At 44.0% G+C, this 15950-nt stretch overlaps 1 protein-coding gene across 1 annotated transcript in view; it reads right to left on the bottom strand.

Annotated features, from left to right (window-relative positions):
* HMCN2 (hemicentin 2) overlaps positions 1-15729 on the bottom strand; it is a 207712-nt gene extending 191983 nt beyond the window's left edge. Inside the window, exon 1 of the mRNA XM_063432432.1 lies at positions 15383-15729. Coding sequence (XP_063288502.1) covers positions 15383-15623 — 241 coding nt within the window. The 5' untranslated portion in view covers positions 15624-15729. The remainder of the gene's footprint in view (positions 1-15382) is intronic.
* Positions 15730-15950: the final 221 nt, after the last annotated feature.

The raw sequence follows: 15950 nt of genomic DNA, 5'->3' as shown, positions 1-15950 counted from the left end.
AAAAATAAAAAAACAGAAAAAACAAAAATAATTAAAATAATAATAACAAAAAAAAAAAAAAAAAAAAAGAAGAAGGAAAGAATACCTATATAAAAACGAAACATATGAGTAAATAATTACATTGCACGTAACCGAATATTGTTATGAGGGGAAATAAAAAAATAAAAATAAAAAAGGGGGGAGGGATAATATCTATACAAAAATTTAACATATGGATAAATAGTTATATTGCACATAACCAATTATTGCTATTAATAAACAAACACACAAAAAAAAAAAAAAAAAAAAAAAATAATAAATAAAAATACAAAAAAACTAATAAAAAGGGAGGGGGGAAACAAGAGAAACACCTATCACAATGAGGAACACTTAAATGTGACAAACATATGGGAACATGTTACGGAACAACAAAACACCATAGAATAAGGGCTGCACAAGATATGACAATGACTAGCTAGCTAGCAGCTCTTAGCTTGACAGAAAGAAGTTACTGGATATGCCCAGGTGATAGACAATGTACTTCATCAGAAAAGCGATTATAAAGAGAATGTAATCACTATGAGATTGTATGCACAACAGGACTACAATGGTGAAAGGTGTAATACAGTAATTGAAATACACAAAGTAATGTTTTAATAATGTTTTACTACCATTAAGACCCGGAAAATCTTCTGTTATATGCCGTTGCATGTATGTTTATCTTTCTTTCTCTTTCCATGTATCTTGAACAGGTATACAAATCCATAAATAAAGCACAGATCCCTGGGCCCCCCGACCAGCTATAGCGACCGACACAATGGGAGACAGCCACAACAGGACACACCACCCCCCTGGTATACTCCATACCCCTCCAAGGACAACTGACTCTGGGTATAGTACGCACTATGCCCATACACCTTTTGGGCACGGGGCGCGCGGGGCCTCTCTCCGGCCCCCCTCCTCCTCTGGGGGGGGGGGGGGAGGGCGGTACCGCGGGCACCAGGACATAACACATGGTATAATCGGACGACACCCCGCACAGGCATTGCATAGACTTGATCAAAGGGCCAGACTGCGATTCTGGCTATCCGCCACTATAGACCACCACACTACATACCTCCACCTCCGCACCTCAAGGAGCGGTTAGGCGAACCACCCCACCACCTGCTGGCAACGAGTAAGACCAGTAGCTTGGCCCCTCGGGCCGTTATTGTTATTGTTGAACCTCACTTCCCTTGCCCCCTCCCCTCCTGCCCCCCCTTTCCAAAGCCGCGGCACGGAGCCCCAGCCCGCTCCCTGAGCTACCTACCACCTTACCCACTACCCATTAACACACCACGCACCAAGACAGGCATTAAACCCAACTCGGGGCAGCGGCCACCACAATGCCCATGTCTTTAAAATGCGTTTCCATTAACGCCAAGGGCCTCAACACACCAGCCAAAAGACACGGCTTACTACGATGGGCACACAGACAACACATAGATATCCTACTCCTACAGGAAACGCACTTCACAACCACAAGATCGTTCCCCCTCACCAACCGATACTACAAGCAGAGCTACATGGCCCACTCCCCAGATACTAAGACGAAAGGTGTCGCTATCCTCCTCAAATCCACATGCCCCCTAACAGACATCAAGAGTACCATTGATCCGCAAGGGCGATATGTTACAATAGAAGGGAAAATAGGCGTAAACTCTTATGCCATAAGTTCGGTATACGCCCCGACCATCCCACACAACACATTTTGGCAACAATACGCGTCGCATCTACAGGCTTACACAGGTAAACGCCTTATAGTAGGTGGAGACTGCAACGCCACGCATATCCCCGCCATTGACAGGTCAACACGGGAAGCAACGCAACCACCCAGGAATGACACATATTTCGCACAATTTCTAGCTACACAAGACTTAGTCGACATATGGAGGGCACAACACCCGTCCACCCGCGACTATACCTTCTACTCGCACCCGCATACCACGTATTCACGCATAGACCACTTCCTCATATCACCGAACTTGACATCTCAGGTATCTCATACATCCATAGGGACCATCTCATGGTCGGATCACGCCGACATAACACTTACCATTCGCATACCGGACCTAAAGCGACCTTGGTCGTGGAGGCTGAACCCACTACTCCTTCACGATACCCAAATTAGGCTCTCAATTGCCCAAACTATTAAAGAATATTTCGACACTAACACGCACTCGGTAGCTTCCCCAATAACACTGTGGGCTGCTCACAAACCAGTGATCAGAGGAACCCTCATTAGCCTAGCCACTGCCCACAAAAAGAAAAAAATACAACAACTAACGGAAACATTAACCAAGCTGCGAAAACTTGAAACAAGCCACAAACGCGACCCACAGCCACGAACACTGCGCGACCTCACCGCCACCAGAGACCTTCTCAAGCGACTCACGCACACAGACACGACCAAAGCAATGATGTGGCTAAAGCAGAAATACTATGAAACTGGCAACAAAGCCGACACCATGCTGGCCCGACGGCTCAAAAAACGCATAGAGGCCAAAAAAATCTCATCTATACGCACAAAGACGGGCACTATTAGCGAACTACCCGAACAGATAGGCGACACATTCCAACACTACTTCAAATCCCTGTACAACCATTCCCCACACCTTGACCAAGAGACCACGACATACCGGGAACAACTAGACAACTACCTCCAACGCATTACATTACCCACCCTAACCGAGGCGGCCAAACAAGCCTTAGCAGCAGAAGCAACAGTAGAAGAAATGGCAACAGCTCTCGGGGCCTGTAAGCCCAACAAAAGCCCAGGACCAGACGGCTACACTGCTCTTTATTATAAAGAGTTTAGCCCCTTACTCCTTAAACACCTCTGCGCGGTATTTAACGCTACCCTGAGAGGAGAACACCTTCCGACTGACATGACGACAGCAAACATTTGCTTACTCCCCAAACCTAATAAGGATCTCACCGAACCCGAACACTACAGACCAATCTCCCTACTCAACGTGGACCTCAAAATCATGAGCAAAATGATGGCCAACAGAATTAACCCATACTTAGACAAATTAATACACCCTGACCAAGTAGGCTTTATCCCCAACAGGCAAGCACTAGACAACACACGTAGAAACATCGACCTTATATGGCTAACCCAACACCGTAAAATCCCCACCACCGTAATCTCACTAGACGCCGAAAAGGCATTTGACCGCCTCCTGTGGCCTTTCCTATATCGCACACTAGAACACATGAATTTCCCGAACCCGTTCATAGCATTCCTGCAGGCAACTTACCACTCCCCTCAAGGAGCCTTACTGCTTCCCAACATCTCTCCACCCAGATTCCCAATATCTAACGGAACACGGCAGGGCTGCCCACTTTCGCCCCTCATGTTCGCGATCTCACTGGAGCCCCTCCTCCAAGCCATCCGCACCAACCCTCGCATAGAGGGAGTAACCATTAGAGGGGAACCATACACAGTATCTGCCTATGCAGATGATATACTCCTCACACTCACCAACCCAGACCAATCCATAGAATCCATGTTGACCACTATACAAGAATACGCAATGGTAGCAGGATACAAATTGAACATTGCGAAATCGGAAATTCTGCCAATACAACTCTCAGACTCACAACTTATCGACCTAAAAAACAAATACCCATTCCGAATATGCCCCTCGGACATAACGTACCTGGGAATCCAGCTACCAGTCGACCTAACCACCATATACGACAAAAACTACAAGCCGCTCCTGAGAAGAGCCCACGCCGACCTCCAAAAATGGGCGACTCTGGGGGTCTCATGGCTCGGCCGAATAGCGTCCGTGAAAATGAACTTACTCCCCCGACTACTATATCTCTTTCAAACACTGCCCATATCTCCCCACAAAGCAGACCTCAAGACCTTACAAACGGCGGTTGATAGGTTCATATGGAACGGTCGCAAACCCAGAGTCAGCAGAACCACCCTCTATGTCCCCAAAAAGCAGGGAGGACTGGGGCTCCCAAACTTCTCGCACTATCACGCAGCGGCACAATTGACCCAAATCCAACAGTGGCACGTTCCCCCACAAACTAAAAGATGGGTAGATATAGAACATACTATCTTCGGAAGAGACCACCCTTCCCTCTACATGTGGGTCCCTAAACCACACCGACCCCTACCCCCCCCAACCGCCCCAGCCATCAATCACTCTATAGACTTATGGGACAAACTGCAGAACAAATATGAGCTATCTTCATTCCTCTCCCCAATGACCCCGATCTGGAGGAACAAACTATTCCCACCAGGTCTTACGCCAGCCCATTTCGCCAGCTTTGATCAAAGAGACATAGTAAGACTCGGTCACCTATACCAAGATGACAAAGTGATACAATACTCAGAAATCAAGGAAGCCGACACACTAACAACGTTTGACCACTTTAGATATATTCAAATACGCAGCTTTGCCTCAACTCCAATAATCCGACAAGCAGGCACATCCACACTCTCCCGATTCGAAAAAGAATGCACACAATGCCCAACTAGAAGAGGACAAATATCGGATTTATACACAACCCTGGCAACTCACCCCACTCAAGTCACACTACCGTACATAGCAGCCTGGGAGAAGGATCTGGGACCCCCAGAGGACTCCACAGATTGGGCAGACATATGGGAAGCTACGGCTTCGATATCGATCTGTGTAACACACACGGAACAAGCATATAAGATGCTTTTCCGTTGGTACCTCACACCCCAACGCCTAGCAATCATACACAAAACACCCAACACTTGCTGGAAATTGTGCGGAGAACAAGGGACGTTCCTCCACTGCTGGTGGACTTGCCCCAAAATCAAACCCCTTTGGCACAAGGTCACTGCTCTATTGACTAAAATCCTACACAAACCATATCCATTAGACCCTTGGGCACTACTACTTTCAAAACCCCTAGAAGACCTCACTAGATCAGAAAACAAACTCAGCGCCCGTATCGCCTTAGCAACTAGGCGAGCGATAGCGGAACTTTGGTCGACAAACAGAATACCATCACAGACATCTATCACCAAAAAAATACAAGACCACATACAAATGGATAAGCTCACATCCCTACTCCACGACACGCCTAAGCGCTTTCATAAGATATGGGACCCATGGATCGAGGGAGATACCTCCATACCCTGGTAAACCCAGATATACTAATTACGGGATCTAACACCCCTCAGATAAGGACCCCCTACAGCACATGCACAGATAGAACCCGCTAAATACAACATAAAGATCCCCTCAAACCCAACCACTACCTGACCCCACCGGAATCGCGAGGCTGGGACTCCGTGTCGCAAACTACCTTACCCGCTCACCGGAGTGGCCCCCCTTATCAGGGGAACCATCTCATGACCCATCCCCCTACCAAGGCACTGCAACCTTACCCACGCACAGGATACACAAGAACTGGCTAGTTTCCTTATCGAAATACATACGCCCTAAACACACGCCAAACCATGCTACAAAGAAAGACAGAGACCATAGCCTACATCTGGCCACATGACGTAACCGAAAGGTCACCATAGCAATAGGCAACTGACGAACGACAGTATCTTCACCGGTGATCACGGGGGGAACGAGGGGGGGGGAGCGGGATGATCAAACCTGGGATATAGGAAAGGACCGCACTGGGCCTACCTCGACAATACACGCCAAATGGGCCCGCAGCAGAAAGCATGCACAAACCGGTGCAAACCAGGTCTTCCCTCTGCTTCTTTCTTCCTTTCCCCCTCCCCTGGACTCCTGTCTACTTCCTCACCAAGGTTATGTGGAACAAGATACAGCTCAGACTTGTCTGATCAATGTTTATATGTTGGGCAATTGTATAACTCAAACGGCTAGAAAACCAGAATGTAACATATTACTATACGACTGTGTATTACTCCCTCCCCTACCCCTCCCTTATTTTTCTTCTGTAACCCTATCCCAATTAATTTACTGTATAAAACAAAAAACATCATAAATAAAGAATCTTAAAAAAAAAAATAAAGCTGTGGACGGTATACTCCAACAGAATAAGCGGTGTCAGTGTTTTATTTATAATTTAGCACATGCCGAATAACGTCTGTGCACATGTCAAGAAGGTGAAGCCTGAAGAGGAAGGAGCGGAGATTATGGCGGAAAGGGAGATCTTAAATAGGAAGAGACACAGTCAGGGGTGGAGCAAATTTAGATTAGCGGGGTGCCCGAGTTTAGTCATGCCTAGTGCAGGACAAAACCAAAATACACCACAGCTTCCATTCAAACCTTGGTAGACACCAATCAGTTAAAATGTTAGTATTTTTATATTTAACATGTATTGTTGTCACTTGTCACTTTCACTCCCATCAGCCAGTGCAAGGATCTTTGTTAGTTGCAACAAGTAATAAAGCCCCTATAGGAACACTGCATGCACTATAGCACTGCTGCATGGTGTTATGGTTATGATGCTAAGAAGCTGTCCCTGAAATGTGCCTTTCATATTTTCTTCCCAAACTCCATCCCTTGTATCAGTGATGTCATTTGGGAAAGTCTAGTTTGCCCATTGAGTAATCAAAGTGCTTCATTGATCAACAAATTCGATCTTCCCCATTAAACATGAGGGGGATACACATTGAAACCCACCTGGCCTAATGACATTGAATTATAATGGAACCAGTGATGTAGTGACACACACAATTATATACAGCACTGCAATCATCTCAATGCCACATTATTATAATATCACTGTAATTAAACCAACTATTTTAATTTCATTTTAGAGGAACGTTAAACGCAAAGACTAGTGAACAACAGATATGCACATACCACTTATATAAGAAGCTAGGATTTTACTCTACCAGGTTTATTCACTAGACTAGACTGTAAATTGTTGCTTAATCAAAGAGAATATCAAATTTAAAACTAAAGTAGCTGAGCTGAAAACAAGCATGGCTGACTTGCAGAATGTTTCCAGTTTGGGCATTTTTCGACAAAATTTGAACTTTGATTTCCCCAAAAAAAACATTTTAGTGGATAACCCTTCCAATTTTGTTTATTACGTAGTCTCTGCTTGCTGGACAAAAATATACAGGTTTATTTGTAAAAAAAATAAATATATATATATGTATGTATGTGTGTATATATATATATATACACACAGAGTAGTCATAAACTGACAAATGACATTACACTCAGGGCACCATAACAACTTCACAAACGGTTTAACCCCTAAGCCCCCTTTAGCTCTGCCCCTGCTCTTTCTCTTCTCTCTGCTTCTTGAAACAGGTTGCCTCGGACAGGGGTGACACTGATTGGCCGAGAGAGTAAGCTGAGGCTCTAAGCCAATCAGTAGCTCCTCATTCACAATGAGGCTTGAGAAACTTACATATTTTTCTCAAGCAGTTTTAATGAATGGGTAACTAGTGATTGGTTTAGAGCATCAGCTGATGATTTCAGCCAATTAGCGGTGGCCCTGCCCGAGGCTGTCAGAGGCTTCCAGTTTCAAAAAACGGAGGAAAGAGGAAGGGGATGAGCAAAGATAAAAAGTGCCAGAGTCAGGGCTCGAGTCCTGCGTGGGAACGGCGTTCCTGCACTTTCTTCACAGCAGGAACGCCGTTCCCCCTGCAGGCACTCAGGGGGCGGCAAAAGATGCCGCCCCCAAATGCCCTCTGTTCCCCCTGTCATGGGGGGGCACCTGATTGCCTGCCTGCCCCCTCCCCCGGCGGGCTGCTCTCTCCCTGTCACACGCGGCGAGGGAGCTGTGTCCTCTCTGCTCCCTCTCGCCTCGCGCCGTTTGCTGATGCAGGAAGCCGGAATATGACGTCATATTCCGGCTCCCTGTATCAGCAGACAACCCACGCGGCGAGAGGGAGCAGAGAGGACACAGCTCCCTCGCCGCGTGTGACAGGGAGAGAGCAGCCCGCCTCACTGCAGCCCCACTGGACCCCAGGGACCCATCCATGCCAGCTTTCATAAATGGTAGGGAGGCTGGGTGGGTGGGCAATGTTAATTTGTATATATGTATGTCTGTTAGTGTGTGTGTGTATGTGTGTGTGTGTGTATGTCTGTTAGTCTATGTATGTGTGTGTATGTTAGTTCATGTCTGTTGGTGTATGTGTGTGTTTGTGTCAGTGTGTGTGTGTGTGTATGAGTGTATTTACGTCTGTTAGCGTATGTACGTGTGTGTGTATGAGTGTATGTGCTTCTGTTAGTGTATGCACGTGTGTGTGCGTATAAGTGTATGTGCTTCTGTTAGTGTATGCACATGTTTGCGTGTATGTGCTTCTGTTAGTGTATGTTTGTAAGTGTCTGTCAAATCAGTGAGAGTCTGTTTGTCATTTAGTGTGTGTGTGACTATTAGTGTGTGTCTGTCAGTGTGTTGTGTGTGTCAATGAATGAGTGTGTGTGTCAAATCAGTGACGTCTGTGTGTTTGTCACTGAGTGTGTGTGTTACTGTCAGTGTGTATCTGCCAGTGTGGGTGTCTGTCAGAGAGTGTGCTTAGAGGGACACTATAGGCACCCAGACAACTTCAGCTCATTGAAGTGGTCTGGGTGCAGTGTCCCAGTCCCCTTAAACCTGCAAGTGTAATTATTGCGGTTTCTCAGAAACTGCAATAATTACCTTGAGGGGTAACTCCACCTCTAGTGGCTGTCTATCAGGCAGCCACTAGAGGGACTTTCGGGTGGTTAGGTGACCAAAAGTCGCCTAACTGATGCTGGACGTCCTCACCCTGTGCATGAGGACATCCAGCATCTGCTAAATACCCATAGGATTTTAACCCCATCAGTGTCAAGTGGGGGAGGGGAGGACATGAGGGAGGGGGGGCACTACAGGGAATTATAGTGCCAGGAAAACAGCTTTGTTTTCCTGGCACTATAGTATTTCTTTAAAAGGAGCAGGAAAAGGTGGAGTCTAAAGAGGAAGGGGTGGGTTCTTAATCAGGAAGCGGTGCGCCCTTGACAGGAAGGGGTGGTAAATTTAGATTAGGGGGTTCTCAGGTATAGTCATGCCTAGGGCAGCACAAAATGAAAATACACCACTGTGTGAGTGTCTGAGTATGTGTGTGCGTCTGTGAGTATCTAAGAGCATGTGTGTGTCTGTGAGTGTATGTGTGTGCACGCGTTTATATATGCATACGAGTGGGGGTTTTTTTGGTGGGGGGAGTTCCCACACTTTTTTCCCCAGGACTTGACCCCTGGCCAGAGTCAAAACTTTTCATTCATGAACAGTTTAGCCCCTAAAAGTAAGTCGGCCCCATGGACCTACTGGCACCATAACAACTTCATTCAAATCAAATTTTTATGGTGCAGGGCGTGTTCATTTAACCTTTTTCTAACTTTTCTGTTCTGCAACAAGTACATTGTCAGGTCATGGCATCTCACCCTGTAGCTTCCTTTATACATATGAAAAATGATACAACTAATATTTCTTGGGGGCCAATGGGATTATATATCGGGCTCACAGTGGTACGAATCCTGAACTCTGTGAATTAAGCAGAGTCACGCTGTTCTCAGTACCCCAGACACAGAGTACAAAGTGACTCCGGAAAAACTGCAGGCTATTTTAGGAATTTACAAAAGCCATACATCACTACTTATCCCCTCGCTAACATTTTCCTCTGGCCTCCTCTTTTCTAACATTTTATTTTTTAACATATGCTTCAATTATTTCCCACATTGAGAATATATTAATGTAATTATATTCCCAGCTGGACGAAGCCTTACATCTGCCGTCAGCGAGTTTCGCTTTCAGGAGAGTGCTGGTGTACAAAGGCGGGCTCTAAAAGGCTGAATAAGCACAGATTTTTTTCATCAGAGACCAGTCTGCCATTATAGTGGACAATGACAGAGCACCCAGTTCACTGGCTTTCTAGTTAACGCCATATTCCATAATGGATGCCTGGCCTCAGCGGACAGCACAGATGGTTTCTCCTTACTAAAATAAAAATTCAAGAATCAAACAAGAAGCATATAGCAGATTCAAGGAAACCATAACCGCACTTAAAGACAAGTGTTTCGGGGAATAATCTCCAAGGATGTGTGGTGGATATGAACACTTGTCAAAAAAATGTGTTTTAACTATTTGTGCGCTTAGAAGGGGTAGCCATCTTTTCCAGAAAAAGGAAACTCAATGCTATTGGATGCATATGATTGGATTTCAATTAGACTGGTTCCAAATTTTTTCTCGTATAGGTCTGTCAATGAAGTGCTATGGCAAGATGGCATCCATCATGCTCAAATTCAACAAAATAATTATGGTGCTATGTTCTCGCAAACCTAAGGCAGGCAGAGCATTATGGGAAATTAGGGTCCCAGCTACACCTCGTTGTAATGGTTATAGGTTAAAAGGCCTATATTCGTCATTACACAAATTTTTGTCAAACCATTTGTGGGCAGTTTGACAAAGATTTAGTTCTCCGCAGCACCTAGAGCCCACCTCTCTCCAGCTACATTGATAATAAAGAACTTACACTTCCTTAGTACGAATATCAATTCAGTAATACGCTGAGATGTAGTGGTTATTGTGCTCACACTGCCACGTTAGGACATAATTAAAAGATGAACATTACACATTACTGAGTTAAGTGTTTTTATTCTAAATGCAAGTGTGCGTGACCATTAGGGCTGGCATCTGAGACCCTTAGCAAAGACAGTAGGTATCCATGGCAACTGGGAACTTTTTACGTACAAAACAGATTTACTCATAGTCAACATTATTAAAGATTTCTGAATCTGAATCCCCACAATATAAATGTTACCATGAGAAAAGCAGCAATCACCTTTTAAAATGTGCAAGAAAGAATTGACTATTTTTAAAGGACCACTCTAGGCACCCAGACCACTTCAGCTTAATGAAGTGGTCTGGGTGCCAGGTCCAGCTAGGGTTAACCCAATTTTTTATAAACATAGCAGTTTCAGAGAAACTGCTATGTTTATAAATTGGTTAAGCCTTGGCTAATTGGCTAATCCTCTAGTGGCTGTCTCATTGACAGCCGCTAGAGGCGCTTGGGTGATCCTCACTGTGAAAATCACAGTGAGAGCACGCAAGCGTCCATAGGAAAGCATTGTAAATGCTTTCCTATGCGACCGGCTGAATGCGCGCGCAGCTCTTGCCGCGCATTCAGCCGACGGGGCGGAGAGGAGGCGGAGAGGAGGAGGAGAGCTCCCCGCCCAGCGCTGGAAAAAGGTAAGTTTTACCACTTTTCCCCTTTCCAGAGCCGGGCGGGAGGGGGACCCTGAGGGTGGGGGCACCCTGAGGGCACTCTAGTTCCAGGAAAACGAGTATGTTTTCCTGGCACTAGAGTGGTCCTTTAATCTTTAACACACAGATTTAGAAATAAGTCCTCACATGCTGTGAGATAGCTTATATGTTAGTGCCCCAACTGTGGTATTTTGGAGTGCAATACAAGTCTTAGCAAGATACAAGATACAGCCTTTCATCTCTTCATCACAAATAAAATGAGTACTGTACTGTTAAGGCGGCACTTATAAGGTCTTTGGCATGTGACATGCCAACAAGTATGGAGGTGCTGGGAGAGGAATTAGGTAAGACGTTATACTCCCTCCTCAGAGCCATCTTGTTCAGCTCCTGGTGGCTTCAGCTACATGGAGTTACATTAGTCTAAAGTACAAACTGGAGGTCTACGGAAGATCTTGCAGGATTACAGAATCTTCCAAAAATATTTTCCATGTCAAGGCAGTAAGATGTCATAGGGGTCTACTGCACATTGTGCTAGAAAGGTGGTTCTTAACCCAGTCCTCAAGTACCCCCTAACAGTCCAGGATTTAGGGACTGCCCAGTTGTGTATAAGGTGTTTTAGAAAAACAACACTTGAGACACAACAGGATAATTCCTAAATCCTTGTTCGGTAGGGGGTACTTGAGGACTGGGTTGGGAACCTGTGTGCTAGAAGATGCAAGTTTCCAATGCAAAAAATTGTGTCCAACAATTGTGGACATGGACGGATTAATTCCATTATAACAACGCCTCGCTCTTTAACCCCTTAAGGACCAAACTTCGGGAATAGAAGGGAATCATGACATGTCACACATGGCATGTGTCCTTAAGGGGTTAAACTGAGCTGTACATATAAACAAGCAAGACATCCCATGATTACGTAAAATTTATAAGGACCAGATTGGACGATGGCAGGGAATTTAACTGGCCCATAAGGGGTTAACTCTACTTAAGAACGAGTGAATGTTGACGAGAGGAAAAAATCCCTACTCGTTACTGTTCAACGTGACTCATGAGGAGATCCCCATATACGTTCCTTGGAATGTATATCCTGTATTTAATGTGAATCTTTTTACTCTGCTGCTGTGATTTATTGAAATACACACACAGCAGGGCCTTGTTTTAATCAATACAACCTCCCCAAAAATTAATGAGCATTATTAATAAAATCATGATATTAAAATTTATGTGACAACAGATGCATTTAACAATCAAACAGCAGGCACACGGCAGGCAGCCTCTGTGGACATACCGCACTCTAAAGACTGGGTTTGGGGGTCAGACAAGGACTACAAATTGACAGAGATTTCTGACATTGTCTGGGTCCAGCTGAGGGCCCTTGGGAGTTTGCCCCTAGACCATTCCACTGGTGTCCCTTACCTCTCCCATAATCAAGCAATGTCACGTATCTGCCATACAAGTCTGTGTGTCTTGTGCTGTGGAAGGACCTGTTTGGAAACTTTGGTTTTCTCACCATATTACCCCATACCAAATGGACATAGATGGACACTCTTCTTTTAGAGGGTGTTGTTAATTTGGGACATTGTAGGAGACTGTGAACTTCTAATAACCATTTATGTAACATAAAATGTAATTTAAAACAACACCAGCGTATTTTCTTTACACAGACTAAACTATTTTAGAGGTAGACATCTAGATTAGCTGAAAGACAACATTCCTAGGAGTTTTATTGCTGTGAGAGTCTGTTATATGCACTCATTGCTATACGTACAATCGACAGCTTCTACAAATAGATGCACATCAATAGAGAAAAACGGGGAAAATAGTTTGACACCCAAATAGGGACTGTCCCACCTGGTACTGGGGAGATTCCTATCATACAGCTACAAAGTCCCCCTCTCTGATATGTACGGGGCCAATTTTGAGAAGAGTGTAGAGGCAAAGGGGGGCTGAAGGGTTTAACAGACTAGTGTAATCCCCAAAATGGCACAGCGGGTTTAGTGTAAATAACATTATGTCCGGTGTACAAAAACATCAGGAACAGTGCCTTGTGATTGTCCCAACCCCAGGTTCCTGCAAGTCAATGAGAAAAACACAAATCTGCAGCTGATTCAAGGGAACGTGTCAAAGGAACAAACAGAGAGAGAGGTCAAGCACACAGCAACACAATGGGCAACATTTGATCTCAATCTACACAATCCCAATCACAAACTCATTCTCACCAAGGTGAGAACTGCAAGACAGCTTTGTATGCAAGCTTACGTGTGTGTGCATGTGTATTTACTGAATTATATTTATATAAGTTTTAAATGGAATATCATACCTTCTAAATACACTACACATAAACAAACAAGGCTAGATTTATTTATTTATAAAATATTTTACCAGGAAAGATACATTGAGATTTCTCTCGTTTTCAAATATGTCCAGTCTAGACACAATAACTGCTTTATGCCAGAGTAGTATCGTTAAGCCATTTGACCCATTGCCTAGCCCCAGCTTGGTTATTGCTAAAGCAGACGTTCCATATCAATCATATTTTCATGGTATTCATCAGCTGAGTGTGTGATTTGACATTCTCAGACCAGGAGTACCATTAAAATGTGATCCTTTAAAACATGGTGGGGGGACCCAAAGTTGGTCCCCCCCATACTATTACAAGGAATTCCATTGATTGGAAAAGGCATATCTACAATAGACCCCCGATAACTGATCACAATAAATAAGTCTGTCTGCTGAATATATTCTGCTACAGATTGCATAACAATCATTTTAAAACTGAAGAAAGGGCTGCCAAGCTACTACCATGTATGCAATTTGGATCGCTATCAAAAACAGTTATGTAGCACCGTACAAGATGCACATATGCACTTTATTCGAAATGCATCTTATATTATTGTTGGAATACAATTCCTCTGTTTAGTCTGAGTTAGCAATTCTTATCTCTCCAGCCCAGCCATCTATTTTTCCCCAATTATCAGCACAGTTGCTGAGGTTGCAAAATCACCACTTAAAGATGCAGCAGCGTAGGTCTAATGAGAATAATTTGACCGAGTAAGAATGTTCGGACTACCCAAACGTATAATGCTTTAAAATATCAGTTTTTGTACTTTAATATAAACATGGGGGAAAAGGTACAATATAATAAAATATAAAAGAGTTTAGCTTAATGTAGAACGCAATATTTGATTAAGTGTTAAAACTATGAAACTACTTTTTAAAGCTGGAAAATCCTAAAAATCAAATCCTCATACCCTAATAAACGTTAATGTATATAATGCCAACAAAGAAAGCAGCGTAGCACAATAACGTTTTGCCATAAAACACATGTGAAAAATGCCATGAAATTACAAAACAGAATTTTTAGGAAACATTTGCCAACTTGCTGCCCTCCAACTGTGGATGTACTACAACTCCAATTAACATAAGCCAGCCTGGGGTTTAAAATGTACCCAATTAATTTTACAGGAGTCCAGAGTATGTTGACTCTTAAAAAGTCTATCCTATATAACAAAAAAATATTTTAGTTAAAAGAGCACATTGTTTTTGTTGGCAAAAGAAACAGCGTATTCTTATTTTCTTATATTATATTTTGTTTTTATATAGATTAGGATTTAAAGAACTTTAGATTTATCGGTTTGAACCTTTAATTGCCAGAGGAGGCTTTGCCCTGCCTGTCTCATTCCTCTGGCACTCAGCAAGTTGAGTTTATTTGGTATTATGAGATGTGCGCAAACGAGCCACATGTTTTACTTATATATAAAAAACAAAAAAACGCTTGCCCCCACACAAAGATAAATAAGGGTTTATGTTAAAGTTACTAATCAGACCTTGATACTCATAGGTCTATGATCTAATTTGGTCCAACCTGATATTTTCTTTTAGTAGTGATTGTCAAAATCTCTTTTATGCATCGCAAATTTACTTACCTTAGTAATCTAGATACATTACTAAAAGCAGTTCTGATGCGCTTTTGGTGTTGTATCTAGATTACTCTAAAAAGTGCTATTTTGAAATGCTTTTGATATTGTCCATGTATAATTTGCTTAAATCTGCACAATAAAAAAAAACTACATGTGGTATTGTATGAAACCGACTCCTGACAACTCCTGACTATGACATGTGGAAACTGTGTGGCTGGACCCCAAACTTAAGATTCTGTGATCCAAAACTATTGCCAAGGTAAGGATGTCCATAATCTTACCTGGATCGTGGAATGGGACCAGAACATAGCTGCTGATAGCCTTCGTTCTGCGGTTCAGAGTGCGCTCCAAGATTCGACTGGCCCCTTCGATCACCTGGCGGAGGTCATCGTACATGGACCCGGTGACATCAAAGACAAAGGCCAAAGATGGGGCAGCATCATTCTGGGGGTCTGCTTTGCCCACCTGAGCCAAAAATATGGGGAGCAACACAAGGCACACATTCCCAGCCCCCATCCCCATCAAAGTGAGCTGAAAAAGAAGTGCAGCAATTTGGGAGTACGATAGTACTCTGCACTCACTGTCTTTAACTCAAGTTGGGATACAGTGTTAAAGTTGCAGCTGAGAATGTCCCAGAGCTTAGTTTGTCCAATGCTTCCACTGGCAGCCTGGCTTTATAACAGAACCTGCCCCCACTCCTTCTTACCAAACTTTTTGGGAGGAGAAACTCAGCCCCTTACAGCAAACAAAGAGACCCCTCCCTGCCTCCTGCACAGAGCTGGCCAAGGGTAAGCTATGTCTCTAGATACCTGAGAGGGAGTGAGGGTGTAGACGGACACCCCCCTTAAT

The sequence above is a fragment of the Pelobates fuscus genome, chromosome 9 (assembly GCF_036172605.1).
Source record: "Pelobates fuscus isolate aPelFus1 chromosome 9, aPelFus1.pri, whole genome shotgun sequence".
Classification (NCBI taxonomy): domain Eukaryota; kingdom Metazoa; phylum Chordata; class Amphibia; order Anura; family Pelobatidae; genus Pelobates; species Pelobates fuscus.
Note: the sequence above shows the minus strand (reverse complement) of the source record. Positions and strands in the feature narration are given on the sequence as shown.